The sequence below is a fragment of the Cetorhinus maximus genome, chromosome 8 (genome assembly GCF_964194155.1).
Source record: "Cetorhinus maximus chromosome 8, sCetMax3.hap1.1, whole genome shotgun sequence".
Lineage (NCBI taxonomy): Eukaryota > Metazoa > Chordata > Chondrichthyes > Lamniformes > Cetorhinidae > Cetorhinus > Cetorhinus maximus.
The window spans coordinates 75739180-75758724 of NC_135886.1; the positions used below are offsets into that span (position 1 = coordinate 75739180).

General features: G+C 42.0%; 1 protein-coding gene across 3 annotated transcripts in view; it reads left to right on the forward strand.

The window, feature by feature from the left end:
• The first annotated feature begins 3594 nt into the window (after nt 1–3594).
• The window catches only part of srpx2 (sushi-repeat containing protein X-linked 2), a 70210-nt gene continuing 54259 nt past the window's right edge, over nt 3595–19545 (forward strand). For 2 of the 3 annotated variants that reach the window (XR_013577326.1, XM_078547066.1), the window contains exon 1: nt 3595–3799. Coding sequence is in view for 2 of the 3 variants with exons in the window: in XM_078547066.1 (XP_078403192.1) it covers nt 3637–3799 (163 nt within the window). In the remaining variant the exon portion in view is untranslated. The remainder of the gene's footprint in view (nt 3800–19545) is intronic. The other variant, XM_078547067.1, reaches the window with a different exon arrangement.

Here is a 19545-nt window from a genome sequence, read left to right on the forward strand (position 1 = left end):
TTGGCCTTCTCACCATATTGTCCCCTCCATGATGCCCAATGCCAATGGGGCCGGAAAATTTTGGCCTTAAAAACACAAGATTAAAATTACACAGTTAAAGCAGTCTTGCAAAACATTCTCGAAAAGGACTCTCTTTGTCTGAACACACGAGTAAACTACTTGGCAACAGCTCCTATACAAATTTTGACCGTAAATTCCAGTAATCTTACCCAAGGTATTATCATTTAGTAAGGAATACCACGTGACTTCTCACTCTCTTTCACTCTGCTGTGGAAATCCCAGAAAGAAAGGTTCAGAAAAAGATTGCTATCTGAAAACAAAGACTTTTCTGGCTTGAAACTGGGTGGCTGCTTCAAATTCACAATTTTTCTCAGCACAGAGTTGGTCTCAGGACATTTCCCCCACATAGCCAACATAACTTAACCAAACATCTTTTCTTAAATATCCTTTCCCTCTTTGAACTTAGACTCCATTGTTCTAAGCACCTATTTGAACTCAATTTTCCCAAAATATGGAAACCTTTCATGTTTTCCTTTTGCCTCCACTTTTGGGTCGAATAAAATTTAATAAACTTCCCTTGTTTAGTTATGAAACCTTTGTAAGTTGTAAAAGTCGCTTGACAATTCTAAATCCCCTTTGAAATGTAACAGCTGAAAAGTGAAATTCCTATCTATCACCTAATGCAAATTTTAAAACTCAACTTATTTACTTGAAATTCCACTTCACCGTAACCTCTCATTACAAATGCATGCATTTAGCAACTTTACCTTTCATCACTCTGCTCTCACAGACAAGCCTTCTTTACTAGCCTTCCTCCAATTTAATCACACGCACACACACACACACCCTTCTTTACAGAATACCACAATATTCCCAAAAATATTTTAAAAAAATCCATCCTCACATTTTCTTGTGACCAATGTGAATAACTTCACACTTCCCCACATTATACTCCATTGGCCTTATTGCCCACTCACAATCTATATCTCTTTGCAGCCTCTCTATGTCCTCCCTAGGGCTTACCTTTCCATCTACAGCAAGCGTTGATACATTACTCCCTGTCTCTTCATCTAACTCAATAATATAGCTTATAAATAGCATACCATCTTGAAAATGCTCCATTTATGCCTATCCTTTGCCTCCTCTCCATTACCCAATCCTCTGTTCATGTTAATATATTACCTCCAACTCCATGAGCTTATTTTGCCTTCTAGCCTTTGTCTAGCACCTTATTGAATGCCTTTGGAAATCCAGGTATAGTACATCTACTGATTCCCCTTTATCTACCCTGCTTGTCACATCATCAAAAACTCTAATAAATTTGTCAAACAGGACATGGCTTGGTTTAATGTCTCATCCAAAGGCCAGTTCCAATGATTGTGCACTTGAATTCTAGAGTGGATCTTGAATCACTGACCTTCTGACTCTGAGGCAAGCATGACACTGATTGAGCCAAGCAGTAATCCTACTTAGGAATTGTTATGAAATCTATACTTACCTTGCTGAGTTTGGAGATTGGGAACTCCAAGTCCTGACAGTTTTCAGACTTCCTGTGCATGCACAAGCTGGGAGCGTGCAGCACATGTGCAGTTCTACCTCTTTACACTCTTCAGGCCCAGGACAGGTCCTGTGTGCCTACACATAGAGAAAAAAAAGGCATGAAAAGCCCAGGTCAGGTGACTGGGTGTGGAGCACCATAGCCAGCAAATGTGCCAGAGAGAAGGACAAGGAAGGGAGAACAAGGAGAGGTTCCAAGAAGAAGAGTCCCAGGTGAGGGACAAAAATAGGGGACAGTAACTGGTCCCAGTTAAGTTCAGTTAAAAGGAAGGAGCAGAGAAACAGGCTCCATTTGGAGAAAATGACTGGCGGGGAGCAGACTTGTGGGCTTGGGAGAAATCCTGGAAATCGATGAGGATTTGGAAAAAGCCCTGAAGATCTAAGAAGACAGCCAAAGGTTGGGGACTCGGTGCTGCAGGCTGCTGGGGCAAAGGCCCCCCTTAGGAGCAGTAGTGTTCTACTTGTGTGGTCGAAGAGCTGAAATTGTGCTTGTAAATTAATGCTTGAGTGAACTTGGGAATCCAGGGAAATGGAATATCGGAAGGCGAGAATGAAACCCTGCGAGGTGAGCTGTTGTTTAAGCCACCTGAGTTGGAGTGACTTTTGGAGAGAATTCCAAGGCGGGTTCTTTGAATGTGAAGATGGGAAACCCTTGTGATGGAGTTTGGGAAACCCTTGTGATGGAGTTTTGGTAAGATTAGTTGACTCACAGTGTGACTAAGGCGTGGGTGGGTTGTTGAGGAATCTATGCAATCTGTTTTGGTTGCATCTGTCATTTATTGTGTAGTGCGGTGTGTCCGACCACAGTTTGCCTGCTAATTCATATGTACCTCATACTTACCCTGAATGTTAAAGTATAAGATAGATATTGCAAATTGTTTTATCTTTCTGACCTTGTATAGTAAAGTTTATTTTTGTTTTTGTTTCAAAACCTGTGGAATCTTGTGCTTTATTCTGTTAGCAAGTGTCTTGAATCTCAGGCTTTAAAAGCGTTATTGGTCCCTAAGTGGATCTCACCAACAACTTGGGGGGGGTGGGGGGGAGGGTCTGGCCAAGGATCATAACAGAATAAAAACAGAAAATGCTGGAAATACTCAGCAGTCAGGCAGCGTCAGTGGATAGACAAGCATCGCTAACGTGTCCGTCGATGACCTTTCCTCAGAACCATATTTAGGCGATCTGCTTTTGGGGTGACTGACAGTTTGTGGCCATGCCAACTGCTCGGCATCTATTATAAAATATAACATGTAAATGTAAAAAGCTTTCCGAGAGGTCATTGCCACCATGGAGAGTGCTCCATCCAGTAAATACTTCACATTTCTGGATGGGTGTTCAGGAGAAAAAAAGTTCAAACGTTTTTAAACAATTGTATCCAATCGGATTGACCTAGCCGTGCTTGCATTCACACACTCATTCATATTTTTCTCAAGCCAGAGTACACGTTAAACTCTGCCAGATTTTGCGATATTTACTGGAAAACTGCTTCTCATTTAAATTCATAAAACAATATGACGGGGAAAATATCTGACTCATAACCAGCACAAAAATGTTTTATTTTCCTCTCGGTCAATTAAAGCAACCCTTCAGTGAGGTTTATTTTGAGTTGCTGGCAATGTTTTATGCACGGACAATGCAGCTTTAAGGAGCAGCTAGAAGCCCCTCACTGGATGCAACAGAATGATGTCATTCGCTCCTCTTGCCAGCTCCCTTGCTTTCTATATGCGACAAACTTCAGGGCTGGAATTTCTACTGTACGGTGGAAGGGAAATATAAGCCAAAGGTATTTAATTTTTTTGCCGGGCCGTGAAAAAAATGAATTTTCCACCCTGAAGTAACCTTACAGATATTTTCCTCCTTTCGTCAGTTGCTGATCACTCTAAAGCCTTTTAATACTTATTGTTTGGAGAAGGTACAATGTTTTAAGTGATCCTTTCTTCAGCGGAGTGAAACAAAGTCAGTGAGCAACTTTGCTAGCGGTGACCGTCCTGACTGTTGAGTTCCTTTAGACCAGTATATTATTCATGCGTTATTATCCAATTTCGGCATTGTAACTAACATTGTCATGGAAACAATAACTTTATGACACAGTTGAATAATTTTCTTAATCTCATTCATAGATATTCTTGCGAAGTTTCAAACGCATTTGAACCAAACATTCGTTCAACAACGGGTATGAGAAGACTGATTTTTTTGCTCACACTCTGTGTGGGGGCAGCTGTTGGACATGGATATGGATATGAAGGTGAGTGGATTTTGTTATGTTTTCTTGTGATATTAAGGGAATCTAAGAGCTGGGGAATTTTCATTCAAATTCCAATTTCTTTCCTGTGTGTTTTTTTTTCTGAAACCATTAATTTCTCTGCGCTGTTCCATGAACCAGTGGACCTGAAATACCTCCGTGGGGTACAACTGGGGCTCCGGGTCTCCTCCCTTCCTTAGTTCAGCTCAGTAAAGACTGAGAATTTAGCCCGCTGCCTCGCCTTAACAATAAGATGAGCAGTGTCTTTATGCAGTAGACTACTGAAAGAAAGGGAGCATCTGCTTTTTTGTGGAATAAGTTAACAAAACAGGTCAGTTAAATGGAAGGTTGGTGTCAATGGGCAGTGGAGGAATCAAGTTGTAAAGCAACTTATTTAATGTGTGATTGCTGCTTTGCTGAGGAAATTTTTCTGTTTATTTTGTGACTGTAATGAATGCTGACTGAATGGAATTGTATCAGTGATAAAAAGAAACTCAGCAGGTCTGGCAGCATCTGTGGAGAGAGAAACAAGAGTTAACGTTTCAAATCCATATGACTCTTCAGCTGAAGAAGAGTCATATTGGACTCAAAACGTTAAGTCTGTTTCTCTCTCCACAGATGCTGCCAGACCTGCTGAGTCTTTCCAGCATTTTCTGTTTTTGTTTCAGGTTTCCAACATCTGCAGTATTTTGCTTTTATAAAAAGAAGCTGTTGCTTTCACCCAAAGTAGCTGAATTTGATCCTAATTGAGGTAGAGAGCGAGGACAAATGAGCTGATTTTAATTCTCGACAAGAAGCTGGCACTAGCACATGGCAATGCAGTGTGGATGTGTGAAGCATAAGCTCAGCACATGTTAGCTGCTGGGCCTCATTCGTATCCCGATGGTCAGCTGCTCATTTTTGGCAGAAAGCAGCTGTTGGCCAGTGGTGAAAGACTAAAACTGGGCAGTCCTAGGACACTTGCCTGCATCAGATTGGCAACAAGCTAAGGGGGGTGGGGGGGGCAGTGGGTGCAGGTGGTGTAACAATGGGGTGTAACAAGGATCTGGCGACCGGATGGGAGGGGGACTGGGAGGGGGGAGGAGGGGAAATGGGGAGGGGATGAAAGGGGGAGAGTGGAGAGGGAGAGAGGGGAGGGGAGAGGGGGAAGTTGAGGGGGGAGGGGGAGAGGGTGAGATGGAGGGGGAAAGTGGGAGGGGAGGGAGAAAGAGGGGGAAATTGGCTGGGGGGAGGGGGACCCAGGGCAGTAGAGACCTGGATTTTCCTTGTGATGCCTGGGGAAGCAGTTCTATAGGTGGGGCTGCTCCTGAGTTGGAACTGAGTTGAACAGTTGCATTCCACTTGGAGAAGGATAAAGATTTCTATGTTAAATCTTAGCCTTGGTGTCCTGTACTGGGAAATGTTTTCTCTCTCTCTTTCTCTCGCTTAAATGCCAATGACTCAAAATTAATGCTAGAGAGAATCACATATAAGTAGAATTATATTTTAAAAAACAACAGTTTACAGGTGTTAATTGAGAAAATTGTCAGCTTTCTGCTTCCTTAAACAGTGCTTTAGGATTTATTGCTTTTCCATTCAACTCCAGTTTGATGAATTGCCAAAGGGTGATTAGCTAAAAAGTTAGCTGTAAAATATTTTTGATTGAACACAGCTGAGATTTATTGAGGTTATAAAGCTGCGATGGTTTAATGAATTAAAATGAGCATCAAGTGCCACCAGGAGGTTCAGCAATATAGGAAAATGAGAAAGGTAAGAGCTTTTGAGCTCAAAAACATAACAGTAATTGATCTTATAACAATTCTGTGGTTCCACTGAGTAGAGGTGATTCGGAAAACTGAATCACATTCCATCCAGATTGTTTTCAACTGGGAATCTGATCCTTTTCAATAGGAAGCGAGATAATTCAACCCATAATTTAATACCTAACCAATAAAATAATTTTCATGGATGGGGGTGGGGGGAGGGAACAATAATTAACAACAAAAATTCACAATCACTTAATTGACTACTACACAGGAAGAATTATAAAAATGCTAAAGTTCGTGAGACCTTCAATAAATTGTGGTAAAGATTTGTTGTGCTCATCTGATCTTTAATCTCCTGTACGATTTCTTCCCAGACTGTGAATTGGTCGACATAATGATGTTTTCAAGCTTTGGCCTGGTCTTATCTATTTATTCAGAAAAATTGCTGTCTATTATTTCTTCTGTAAGCTTTCTAAATTTGTGCCGTTTAAGATTTGTTGTAAAAAGTTACAATTCATTTACCTTTGTGTTGTTAGAAAATGCCCAATGTCATGAGATTTGGAAATCTATTGTCCCTAGCCATATATGCGCTTGTTTGAATTCAGGGTGAGTCCGTTACTCAAAATGTATTGATGCTGCTGTGAATGACTTTTTCACTTATTTGCAAAGCTATGAACAGAGAGTGTCACTGGGACAGGATGCTTCATCTGCAGAGTATGATGTTAGTGCTAACCACTGTTGGGGTCAACTTGGAATATGCCCCTTGATTATCTTTGGAGTTAATAAAGCTACCAGAAAATAAGCAGTTCCTATAAGCAGAAACATGACCTTCCCAAATAGGTATATCTAATTTTCTAAAGTGGAGACTATAGTTTTGAGGAGCACAGTTTGAATAACTTACATTGTGTACAAGCACATTGCAGAGTGCCAAACCATGTTAAACCTATCATTGATATGTTAATGTGATGTTGTTATGATGAAAATGACAGATGGTGGCTTTTGTGTCTTGGGAAGCCAAAAATGAATTTGCCAAGTCTTTCTTGAGAAAAACAGAGCTTCTTTAACTAACTTCTGGTATTTGCCTAACTTTTCCTACCATTTTGTAACTCCTGACATATGACACAAAAATCTACACAAAGAACTCTTAAGTTCCAGTGAGAATATTCCTAGATAGGGGTTGTATTGTGGAATGGTTAATATATGAAATCAAATTCCTAAAATTCCAAAATTATATTAACATAGAGTACAATGGGAGAAATCAGGAATACATGTCCCAAAAGGCTGTGAATGCTGGTAGAATTTGAACTTTCAAGAATGAGATTGATAAGTTAGTTAGTTAAGGGTATTGAGGAATATGTAGCTAAGGTAGGAAAAGATCAGCCATAATTTAATTGAATGGTGGAACAAGCTTAAGGGACTAAATGGACTACTCCTAGTCCCGCGTTCTTACAATTCACCTCACATGATTTTAACTCTACCGGTCTGGCAGAGACTGAGGGAGTGTTCAGCTGGAATCGCCCAGGCTCCTTACCACCCTAGAGCTGTCAGGTTTGGATCTTCACTTGCTCATCTTGGCAGGAAGCAGGACAAATCTCCCAAAGCCTATTGTTTTTGACACAATGCGGAGACCTCTTTAGCCTGCCAAGGCAGCCCTCCAGCAAAGAGGCTTGATGTTAGTAGGTGCCCATAAAACATGCCCTTTGTTCAAAGGAGAGTACAGTCCAGGTGCTTAGATCGAAGAAATTCAGCAACATTGGCTTAGCAGCTCATTCAAACCAAGGAGACGCAATATACTAAATACTAGGTAAGTGTAATTTGAGATTTGTCCTACTTCCTGCTAAGGTGAGCAAGTGAAGATCCAAACCTGACAGCTCTATGGTGGTAAGGAGCTTGGGCAATTCCAGCTGAACACTCCCTCAGTTTCTGCCAGACTGGTAGGGTTACAATCATGTGAGGTGAATTGTAAGAACACGGGACTAGGATTTAATTTACAATAGGTAAGTAGACAATTAAAGATTTTTCTTTCTTCTTCTCTTGTGGGGCTAGAAGGAACAGTAGTGCTCCTTCAGGACCCTCAAGGAGAATGTAAGCATTCCCCACCATGATCTTGCTCTTCCTCCATCCCCCCAACCCCCAGCTTTTACTGGAGTCTCAGTAGCTGATCCTATCACTTACCTGGTCTTGGTGATTACCTGCTACCTTGGCTTGAATCAGTTGGGTGGTTAATTGTTGGGGTTTAAATGAGCCTTGGAATAAAAATATCCCAGGCATCATTTCCAGAACAGTGGGTGAGTTTCTAACTCATAATAGGACACAGCCATTTTAAAATGGCCTGAAGTTAAAATTGAGGCCGCAGGATTACAAATTGTAAATGGATGTAAACCCATCACTGCTTTGTTCACCAATGCATGTGCATCTATGCATGTGTGGTTGGAATTTGGCTTGCACACTTACCTATTATTTAGTATATTGTGTCCCCTTGGTTTGAATGAGCTGCTAAGCCAATGTTGCTGAATTTCTTCGATCTAAGCACCTGGATTGTACTCTCCTTTGAACAAAGGACATGTCTTATGTATAGTGGTGATCTGCCCAAGGGAAGCTCCTCTGCTCGCTTCTTCATGATTCGCAATCTTGCGCTTTCCTCTTCAGTTGCTCAGAGAAGCTTCCCATTTTCAATTTCAGTGAGTAATGAGCAATATGACTAGGGTAAAAAATATATGAGGTGTTTTCCCATTGCCTTCCTTGTGTGTGTTTAAAGGAAACACAAGTCCTCTTCCTGAAGGACCCTTTGCCTGTAAGCAGCTGTTTCCCTCGTGGTTCCAGCTCTTCTGCCATCATCACTGAAAATTCACTGTAGCTGCCATTCGCATGCCTCGTCATCCTTAGCATGGGGCCATTGCCTGGAGAGTGACAGCTGCCAGGATTCCTGCAAAAGCTGGAGGGGGTGCGGGTACATGGGGGTAGAGCAAGATTGTGGCAGAGGATGCCTACATGTCCTTTGTTTTCAGGGAAAAAAATGCAATCTTATTAATTGATACATTTTACTTTGAATTGATTTTTTTGTATTAATCAAAGTGAGGGATACATTATAAGGAACTGGAATACTTCTCCAGTTTGGCAAACAGCCTCAACATTGTCAGGTATGGGTTAAAACTCCTTCTACCCTTCAGCTACAAATCTTAGTTCAAACTTCTGGAGCAGAGGGATGAGAAAAATGTGGCAAGAAAAAGTACTGAGGGACATGAAGTAATGTAAACTATTTGACTAATACATTGAGGACAGGTTTAAAATGAATAACGTCACATATTGGATGGATATCTGGGCCTATAATTCTGACCGAGTAAACCTTAATGAAACCTGGACCAGCTAAGCATTGTGAGAGTTTCATGGAGGCCCTGACAAGGGTCTCGGACTTTGTGAAGGCAGTGGAAATTAATTCCAATCATGCCTTTCAAAAATCATATCACATGCTCTCTTAGGAACTGAAGATTTTTTCCACTTGTTACAGACAGGAGGGGGTTTAATTTAAACAGTCCTGATTTCACCTCTTACCACCTGCCTGTAAACAGAAAAGTGTTTTGGTTTTGATTTCACCTTTTTAGCAGCGGCATATTTCCCAACCCTCAGCTATCCAATTTCTATTAATAATCCCACAGCAAACTTGAGATAGGGTAAACTTAGAGGGTTAGTTTATCCACACACACTCAAAACACAGGAGAGGGTGTCACTCTGTAGCCCCCTGTGTATTCATACAATAAACAAGGGATAGAGGAAGAAAGATTTACAGGGCAAAAACCGTAGAGCAAAGAATTATTGTCTCACGTGAGTCCAGAATCCAGAATCAAAGTCCAGTGGTGTATTCCTTAACAGAAATCAGCAGGTTGAAAACTGATGCTGAATAATTCACTTTTCCAGTAGAGATAATTTCCACGATGAGATAGGCACACAGAGATAAATTAGCCTTGTAGGCGATGGTATAGGAGTTCAGAAGTTCTAGTAGAAACATTATAGATCGGGGCCAAGGATTCATATAGATGGGGGCCAGGGATTCAAACCTGGATGGAGACCCTTTTTTGTGCTGCTGCTTAGTTAAAGGGCAGATGGCAAATTGATTTGCAGTGTTGCAAGACAGTATAACTGGTTCTTCCAGCTGTGGGGGTTGGGGGGGTGCGGGTGCAGTCATTTCACATGACTCCCACCTCTCCACTTTAGCATTGACAAAGCATGTATATTCCTTTATCTGGGTTCCTGAGATTGTTGATGTTACAACCATTAGGAGTTTGAAAGGAAGGTTGCAGGCCTCTCTGTCCTAGCAGGCTAGTCGTCTCCAGTTTACCAGACCTGGCTTATGAAATGTGGATGGCCTTTGTATAATTCCTTTTAAATTTGGTCTATGCAGCCCACAGGGGTCATTAGCATCTTTTCAGAGATAACAAGGCACAAATTTCTTCAGTACTGTCAGATTAGCTCCTATTGTTTGAAGGTCACAGCCAGTCATGGCTTCAGTCACTTTAAAAGATCATTGTCCTGTTTTAAAATTTTAGGAATTACCTATAAGGATATGTGTAAAAATTTTTTATTTATACATATATATATACATTTAATAAAAATATAGTGTGAGCCCTTAGCTCTGTTACAGTCCTTGTGGCCTCGGAGAAAAAAATGCATACTATTTTACTTTTTTAAATGTGGTCTTATGAAGGAAGAATAGGAAGTGAAGAAGTAAACATGCATTCTTTCATTTAGACTGGCACATCAGATACACTGCTAGCAGGGGCAATTGCAGTTCCCAGCTGCATTTTCCTTTTTATTTTGAGGTTTAAACCTGGGTTAGTTCATCAGCAAGGATATTGTCCGGTCCTGGGACATGGAAGGTTTAAGTGACTTGGGAAGATTCGAAATTCATCTGTTGGGGAAGTCTATTCAGAGTTAGAGTTCTGAATTTTTTCTGTTGGAGATCAGGCACCTGAAAAGCCTTCAGAACTCTGCTTGTCCAACCCCTGATTAAGTGTCCTCTAAAGGGTCTGGGGTTTTACAGGGTGGTTAGCACTTGGGGGGTGAGTGATGGTCAAGATGCTCTGGACGATCACTGGGGAATGCTGAGTTTCTTACTCTATGAGGGCCAAGTCTTTTGAACATAGGGCCCAGCTGCTCTTGTCCAGCTTAGCTCCTGCCTGTCCACTTTGGTAACCTGAGAGTTCAGCTGTTCAAATCCAGGGACTGTGGTTAGGCTGAGGGTCAGGAGATTGGGGTGTTTTAGAGGGACTTTGGCCTCTTTAGGAGATTCTGTTCAGTGTCAGGCTTGGGCACTAGCTCAACAGGGGCATTCCAGCTTCTGCTGCAAGGTGCTTTGAGTAAGCATAGCAACGGGCGGGCAGTCGGCTCCTGAACTTGGGCCAGCCTTCCTGGGCCTAGATGATAAGAAGATGGCTTTCTAGAAGGGACCTCTCCTGCATCCATACCAGATAGGGCCACAGTGCTGTAGCCTGGTGGGTTGTTTTGGATCATTTTAACTGCAGGGGCAACCCTGTCAGGTCACCTTGCAATTCTGCATTAAGGTGAGTGAGTATGGGGTCCAATCTGGTTGGTATCCCTCTGCCGGTCAGTTTGGTGGTAGGCTCCACGTCTTTTGTGGCACTACAGCCCTCTGGTGGGTTGTCTGCTCTTACTGTACCTAATGGTGACTTTTCAACTAAGTGAGGCATCACCTTCATTTTTTCTGGGCCAATTTGGGAACTTTCCTGATCCCATTTAAATTCGCCATAAAGCTACTGGCCAGACCAGTCAATGGCTTCCTAGCTGGGGCCTTTGGCTTTGGAGGGGGTGGTCTCCTAACTTGTTCCATGTCTCCTGGAACACCTCTGCCCTCAATGGATGTGCAGCTCCAGCTACACTCCCTTGTGGCTTTTCAGCTGGGTGAGGTATCTCACTCCTTATCTGCTCATCTGTTTGGAGTCTCCCTTTGTTCCTATTTAATGTCGGAAAAAAGTTTTTTGCTAGCCATGCTTCAGGTATTTCCTAAACCTTTTCCTTTCCTGGTTTAAAAGCTTGCCTTCCTTCAGGGCCTTTGACTATGTGGGGCATCTCCCTCAATATCTCTTTCCCTGCTCTGGGACTTCTCTGGTCCCTATTTAATTCTGGCATACTCTGTGACTCTATTTTAGATTTGAGTGGCCTTTCCTGGACCTCTTTTAATCTTACTGGCCTGGTTTCAGCCTTGCTACATTCGATCAGCCCTTGCTCAATGTAGATGAGTGCAATTCACCCTTTTGGGTCTCTGGGCCTTCCCCAGCTTTCTGCTCACCTAAAGATTTCTTCTAGTTGGCGTTGGCCTCTTTTCTTTTGCTGGCTAACACCCTACTACCAACCAAATTGTTCCCAAGGAAGAAATCGATTCCAGCTACTGGTAGCTCAGGGCCAGCTCCTCCTGTAACAGGGCCTGAATCAAGGTTACACCCTAGGTGGGCCTTATAAGGGGTGGAAACACAAATCCTTCTCCCATTCCACTGTTCAGTGCTTTGGCCTTCAGGGAGGACTTGACCGGGGCGGTGTGGGGGGTTGGGGGGAGGGGGGCGGGGGATGGTGAGGGGTGGGGTAGGTTTAAGTTTTCCTCCAACATCAAGGACTGAGTGGCCCCTGTGTCCCAGAGCAGTACAACAGACTTGCTCACATTTTGGGATGGGCAGGGGGACACTGTTCCGGAAAGGACATAACTCCTGAAGCTCTTTGGGAATTTGTCCAGCTCAGGCACACATAGTGCCATGCCCTCCAAGGCATAAGTTTCTGTAGCGAGTCTCTCTGCCTGCTTTGCTGCACTACCCATTGGGATGCCCTTCGGGGTCAACTATTAGACCTACAGGCTTCCCTCGCAATCTCTAGCATCTCTTGCAATCTGTGCATTACCAGCTCGAAATTGGCCAGGGGAGGGGATTCAGATTTATGGTTGAGCTCGGCATCTAACTGCTGTACTGGTAAGGTGAGATCCAAATGTTCTAGCAACAACTGGGTCTGTTCACTTCTCTTCACTTTACAGGGCAGCTTTAACTGTACCTCCCTAGCTACAGCTTTCAGCTGTTCTGTGCTAAGGGCTGCTGAAGTTTCACTTTTCAAATTCCCTTGCTGGACCCACATCTGAGCATCAGAGGTTGCCATTTTCTTAGTGTTAGGGCAGAGGAATTTGCTGTTGTTTTAAAATTTCCTCCAGGCACCAAGTTTTCCTCCAGCTTCCAATTAGCTCTTTTCTCAGATTTGGCTCATATCTTAACTTGGACACTGGTCAAAGTCAAGTGGGTTATCCCAGACTTGAGCTCCCAGTTTAATTTAAACTGCCCTGATTTCTCCTCTCACCACCTGTCTGTAAACAAAAAGGCGTTTTAATTTTGATTTCCCCCTTTTAGCGGTAGCGTATTTCCCAACCTTTCATTTTTGGTGTGATCCAATTTCTATTAATAATCTCACAGCAAGCTCGAGATGGGATGAACTCAAGAGTGTTAGTTTATTCACACACACTCAAAACGTGGGAGCAGATGTTGCTATGTATCCCCCTGTGCATTCAAACAATAAACGAGGGATAAAGAAAGATTTACAGGGAAAAGACCATAGAGCAAAGAATTATTGTTTCACATGAGTCCAGAGTCCATAATCAAAGTCCAGTGGTGAATTCTTTCACAGAGGTCGGCAGGTTGAAAACTGTTGCTGGATAATTCACTTTTTCAGTAAAGATGACTTCCACAATGAAATAGGCACACAGACAAATTAACCTTGTAGACAATTATATAGGAGTTCAGAAGTTTCAGTAGAAACAGCATAGCTGGGCCAGGGATTCAAACCTGGACAGAGCCCCTTTTCTGTGCTGCTGCTTGGTAGATGGAAGATGGCAGATTGATTTGCAGTACAGCAAGACAGTGTAACTGGTTCTCCCAGCAGGGTGGGGGTGGGGGTGGGGGGGGGGCAGGGTGAGGAGGGGGTGGGGTGGTGGTAAGGGGATTGGTGGGTTCATGCCACATGGCTCCCACCTCTCCACTTTGACTTTGACAAAGAGTGTATATTCCTTTGTCTGGGCTCCTGAGATTGTTAATGTTCCAACCATAAGAATTTGAAAGGAAGGTTGCTGACCTCTTTATCCTAGCAGACCAGTAGTCTCATGTTGGCCACGCCTGGCTTATGAAATGTAGATGGCCCACATGTAATTCCTTTTAAATTTGGTTTCTGATGCCCACAGGGGTCCTTAGCATCTCTTCAGAGATAATGAGACACAAATTTCTTCAGTACTGCCTGATTTGCTCCTATTGTTTGAAGGTCATAGCCAGACATGGTTTCAGTTATTTAAAACAATCAGTCTAGTTTTAAAATTTTACATCTATATATAAAATATTATATATAAATGGTGTGAGGTCTTAGCCTCATTACACATTGTTTTAGTCTTCTGCAGATCCTCAGTTGACCTGAGAAAGAGCATCTTTGGGCCATGATGGATTGAGGAGACCACACCAAGTACACTTGCACATGTTGGCCCTACATACAATGGCTCTGTTGCTGCACAGGGACCAATGGCCACATTAGGCCTACCCCAACTACACTGAGAGAAAACGATCCATTGGAACCTTGGCTCCTGCTCCTCTTTGTGCTCCACAAGCATATACACAATTGAAAATGTGGAACAAACTCTCAGCAAAAGAAACTGAGGCTGAAGCAGTAAACTTTTTCTTTTAAAAAAAGAGAAATAAATAGCTAGTTTGGAATGAGTCTTCGATTAAATATTTGATGGTCCTTTATAATTGGAGCTCAGTGTTTAATGGATGAGGTAACTCGGTACGGAGATCATCATTATGGCTGAATAGGCTCACTGGTCCTAGAAAGTTAATTTTATATTTGTGGAATTTCAAATTTCTCCATCACAATAAAAAAAATCACATTTTGTCTTATTAAAGTTTATGATAGTTGAGCTTTTACATTAATCCCATATGTATATCCCAATCATTTATTTCATTTCCTGTAAAATTTTAATAGTGAAAATTCAGTGTATTCTATTCACTGGTTTTCTACCTGTGAGACTGTTTAACTTTGATTGGCTGATTATCTTGGTCACTGATAATACTGCTGTTGGATGTCTGGAGATCCCCTTGACTTGGCGCTAGATATAAACTGCTGTCGGAGAAAGGGAAAATTGCCACTACAGGGATCGCTAGATCTTTCTTGGCAGCTTTCGTCAAGGTCAACAGTGAGCACCATCACTTCACTGCTGATTGCAAAATTTGACCAAATGAGTAATAGTGCCATGAGTATGTGCTGCAGACATCCATTTTTCTATTGTGTGCTAAAATAGCTACAGTGTCTGAAAGCTGGCGACCTCGGGACAGAGGTCCTGCCAGATTTCAGATCTTGCTGGATTTTGGGTTGGGCGGTTCAAGCCAAGGGTGGTTCAGGCCAAGCCAGATCAGGTGGGGTCAATGGTCGCTTGGAGTGCAGGAATAGACTAGCGCACCAATGTAGCACCTAGCCGAACTGTCCAGGTAAATTATTTTTTATTTTACTCAAGTAAAATTGATGCATGGCATGTTTTAAAAATGTCTGTTTTTTGGACAGCTGGATTTGAGACACTCCTGTATTAAGAAAAATCATTGCCAATTCTTTTGTAAGATATATGTGGAAATGGCAGGGATGCTGCTGAGATAACATATGTATCCAAGGAAGACCAAAAATCCCCAACTATGCCTCATCTATGTCATATATTCAAGTTTTTGCTCAAGCTGTATTCTTGCTAGTAAAACCTAGTCAGATTTAGAAATGCTTTGACTGGTTATATCATATTTCTAGATGTTTATAACTGGAATATCTGATATGAGTAGCCACCCTGTTCCAGTACACATCCCTGTGCATTTCTTGGCAAGTTATTATTTGCTTATCCTGAATGATTTGGGATTGAATATTTTCATGTGAGGGCTTGTAAAAATAATACATAACCCTTCGACTGGAGCTAGCACAGTTTGCTGCTTTCCATCAGTGAGGACAGTTAACAATGGCTGTAATGGAGCTAACATCAGATATCTACTTTCCACAGTGAATTCAAACTTCACTCATCTCAACATGTTTATGAAGGAATCAGTGAAGCTGGTTGTTGAATTAAAGGGATATTGCCTTCATTTAAGAAAAAACCTGGCAGCAATTTCTCTTGGAAAGGGGAAAGCCAATTTTTGTCAGGAGGATTTATGATGTTCCATTTGTAATCAAAAATTTAAAGGGTTGCTCTTAAAATGGTGTTCCTTTTTCAAAGCCTATTACAACTATAATCCAAGTCAGCTAAGCAGTATATTAATTACTAATTTTGTTTTGCTCTATTGCGCACACAGGGTTATAGTCCTAATTGAAACTATCGTTACTTGAAACTGAGTGATATAATTTATCATCCATGTCACAATTTTGCAGTTAATTTTCTGACCATTGTAAAATTTTGGCTGGAAGTTTCTGAAAAACACTGACATGTGAATGATGCCACTATTAATCTGCAAATTAGCTAGCAAGTTTAAGGATTTGAGAGTGGCGAATCTTAAGAACTTGCAGGTCAATTAACGCTGCTCCAATGTTTGCTTTATGCAAATGGAATCTTACTTTCAGCATTCCAGTTAGTTTTAAACTCTTGCTGGATTAGCACATTTCATCGGCTTTCCCTTGATTTGAGGATGGCACCTACACAGGGTCACAAGTTTCTGCCATGGGTCTTCATGTGGCTGAACAGGCTGATTCTCGACGGGAGGATGTGATAGAGCAGACCATTGATGTTCTAAAATAATACTTTCGCTGTCTGGACAGTTCTGGAAGAGCCCAATTGTACTTAGCAGAGTGGGTCTCAAAACTTGTGGCGGCCTACTGCCCGCTGAACGACCTTGCGATCATGAAGGCACAGCCCTTGTCACCAACTAAATGGCGAGGAGGAGGAGCAGGAAAAACCACACCCCAAATTTTGCCAAGTCCCAAAACTTATCTTCCCTCCATTACTGACCATCAAAATGTTCAATTGGCCACAATACAAAAATAAAAGCCACTCCAGAATAAACATTCCAAACCAAATTTATACACAAAATCATGTCATGTTCCATACAAAAGTCAATATTCACCCTTGTGCATTCCCTTAGTGCCTATCTTCCATGTGCTTTTGCCTGTCCTAGCACTCCTATGCAGTCCCTCCAGTGGCTGCTAATGCTGACTGGAACAAGACTGCCTTGCAGGATGATCTCGACATGGGTTGCAGCATTCTGGGCTGGTTGGCTGGCCAACAGGCAACATCAAGAACATTGGTAAGAATGGGAATATGAATACCGTCTATCTGAGAGAGGACAGCAAAGTCAAGCTATGTGGAGCCACTGCTGTTGTACCTTAGCAACTCCAGTAATCTGTTGGAGGATAGATCACTGTGATATCCTGCAAGCTCTTTGCACACTGTAATCCACACCCATGCTGGAAGTAGCCTGAGCTTGCATGGCAGAAATTTGACCTTGCCTGTTATCTGCCACTGCTCCACCTTATCCTGGGAGAAGAATGCTAGTGAGTGTGGTGCAATGTGTTGGGATGTGGCTGTCATGGTTGAATAGCTGTTTGCAAGTTGTGACATGTGACTGTAAGGCTTGTAGCAGTTTGGGAAGTTGTGGTGGAGCATATAAATGTCAGGTATTAGTCTGATTGATAGAGAAGTGAGTGATGGGGTTGGGGTGAATTGAACAGTGTCTGAGGCTGGTGTGCAGTTGGAGGGAAATGGCATTTGAAGATAAGTTAACTGATTTTGACTCCTTGAGTGAGTTCCTTGAGCATCTTGTCTCCACATCTGTGTGTGTGTGTGTGTGTGTGTGTGTGTTTGTGTAAATGTCTCCTGGGCCCTGTGATACAGGACATTTCTCCTACTTTCCAACTCCTCCACCAAGATCTCCAGTGCAATATCCAAAAAGCTAGAAACCCCCTCTCTTCCATAATCTGCCATTCTTGACTGTTTGCCAGGTCAGATTCAGTTCCTGCATGACTGTCAACAACTCTAGCCACAATGCACCTCCCCTAAATAGATGCTGGCTAGCTTTAAGTGGCACTGGCAAGTTCAAATTTTGGGCCCTCTGCTGATGTGTGCAGCAAATGGACAGTGCAACTGGAGTTGTTCCTTTACATTTTCTGAAGATTTAGGAATTTGATTATATCAGGTAGAGGACCCTTCTGCAGTTAGGCTCCTGAGTTGTGAAGACTGAAGTACTTGTTTGCGGCAAACTCTGCATCGTTATATTTACTGTTTTGTGGAATGAGTCGAGACTTCCTGTCTCGTCTCATGTTGGGAAGTAGATGCTGATTTAATTCAGTTGCATTTATTTAGACTCAGAGCAATAGCTTAAACGATAAAATAGCAATGCCAAATGATTAAATGCTTTCATTTTCTGTGGAAATTCTAATTGTAACATTAATTAAAAACATAGCCAAACATACATGATCCCCCTCAGGATTACCATTTCCCACTGAGAGAACACATTTTTTCTACAGTCACGTATTCATCACAGATATATTCTGCATGCTCTGCCAACAAGATCGGCTTTACTGTTTATAAGTACTGTTGATTATTGCCGTGCCATTTTAGCATAAGCAACATCAAAGATGAGCCTCATCCTGTCTTCACACGAGTATATCGATGTACACTTTCCACCAGGGGCTCCTGGTGAACAATCCAGAGTAGAAGCCCTGGCATTTCCTTGCTTGTTACCTTAGCTCAGGCACTCTGAGGCTGATGCAGCGTTCAAGATCGTCTAACTCAGCACAGACTTGAAATTACCTGGTCTGTGTCATTTATTACCATATTTGGCATACATTTATTCACTGAGTTACTAAGGGAACTGCATAGTCAATGCATTGAAGAACTTTTATTTTAATAACTTGATGAAGAAGCCGTGAAGATTCCTACGTCAGATATGAACAGGAAATCAGAAAATCTTGAATCAACAAACCAAATTTGTTAAATAGTTTAGAAGCTGTTATTTTGAATTTGCTGAACGGATTTAAACAGAAGTGATCAGATTTACTAACTATTCCTTAGCAATGACCCATCACATTGTTCTATTCATAGATTAAGTAGGTGAATCAAGCATTTTTTAAGCAGCAATGGCTTTATTCACTGATTTTAAGCATTTTAACTTGGATTAATATATGATATATTTAGACACACAGTTAAAGTTATGTAGTTGAAAGTTTAAAGATTTTGTGGAACGGGTAAGGATCAATAGTTCTAACAACCTTTTTATCAATAGCCTCTAGTTATCAATGACACCTTTACGTGGCAAGAAGTCTCAGCACTCACAGGGGAACACAAAGGGAGTGGATTCCATGCCATGGTGGAAGTGTGAGGAAAGCTCACTGAAAGTTAGGCAGTAGGATGTGTATTGAGAAGAATTTTAAAGAATTACAGAGCTGGAAGAGTTGAGGGAAGGAGTTCCAGAGAATAGCGCCGAGGCACCTTAAAACCCTGTCATCAAAGATAGGGTGAAGAGAGAGTGGCAGATGTATAGAAAGCCAATGAGGATGGATGGGAACAGAACATATCATTGCAGGAGATTTCTGGGATAGGATGGAGTGACGGAATAGAGAAGGATGTTTTGATGAGATGCTATGTTCAATGTGTTGTGGAACAGGAAGTTGGCTTTAGTCAGTGAGAATGGGAGCGATGTACAAGTGGGGCTTCATGCAGAGAAAATGTAGACCATTGAATTTTGGACAATGTGGAAGATGGGAAGATAGCAAGCAGCAAATAGGAAAATTCAAATCTGCAGGTGATAAAAGCACAGATTGATGTTTGAGTGGTAGTTGGGATCAGGTTGGTGCAGATAAGCAGTCTTGATGATGTAGAAAATGTGGGCTTTAAGACACCTTCAAGTCAAACAGGGCACTAAGGTTTTACAGTCTGATATGCCTGTAGAGGAGAATAGAGTTAATGTTAAGGAATCAGCACTTATGTTGTGTTTGAAAAGTGGTTTTGCTCTTCCA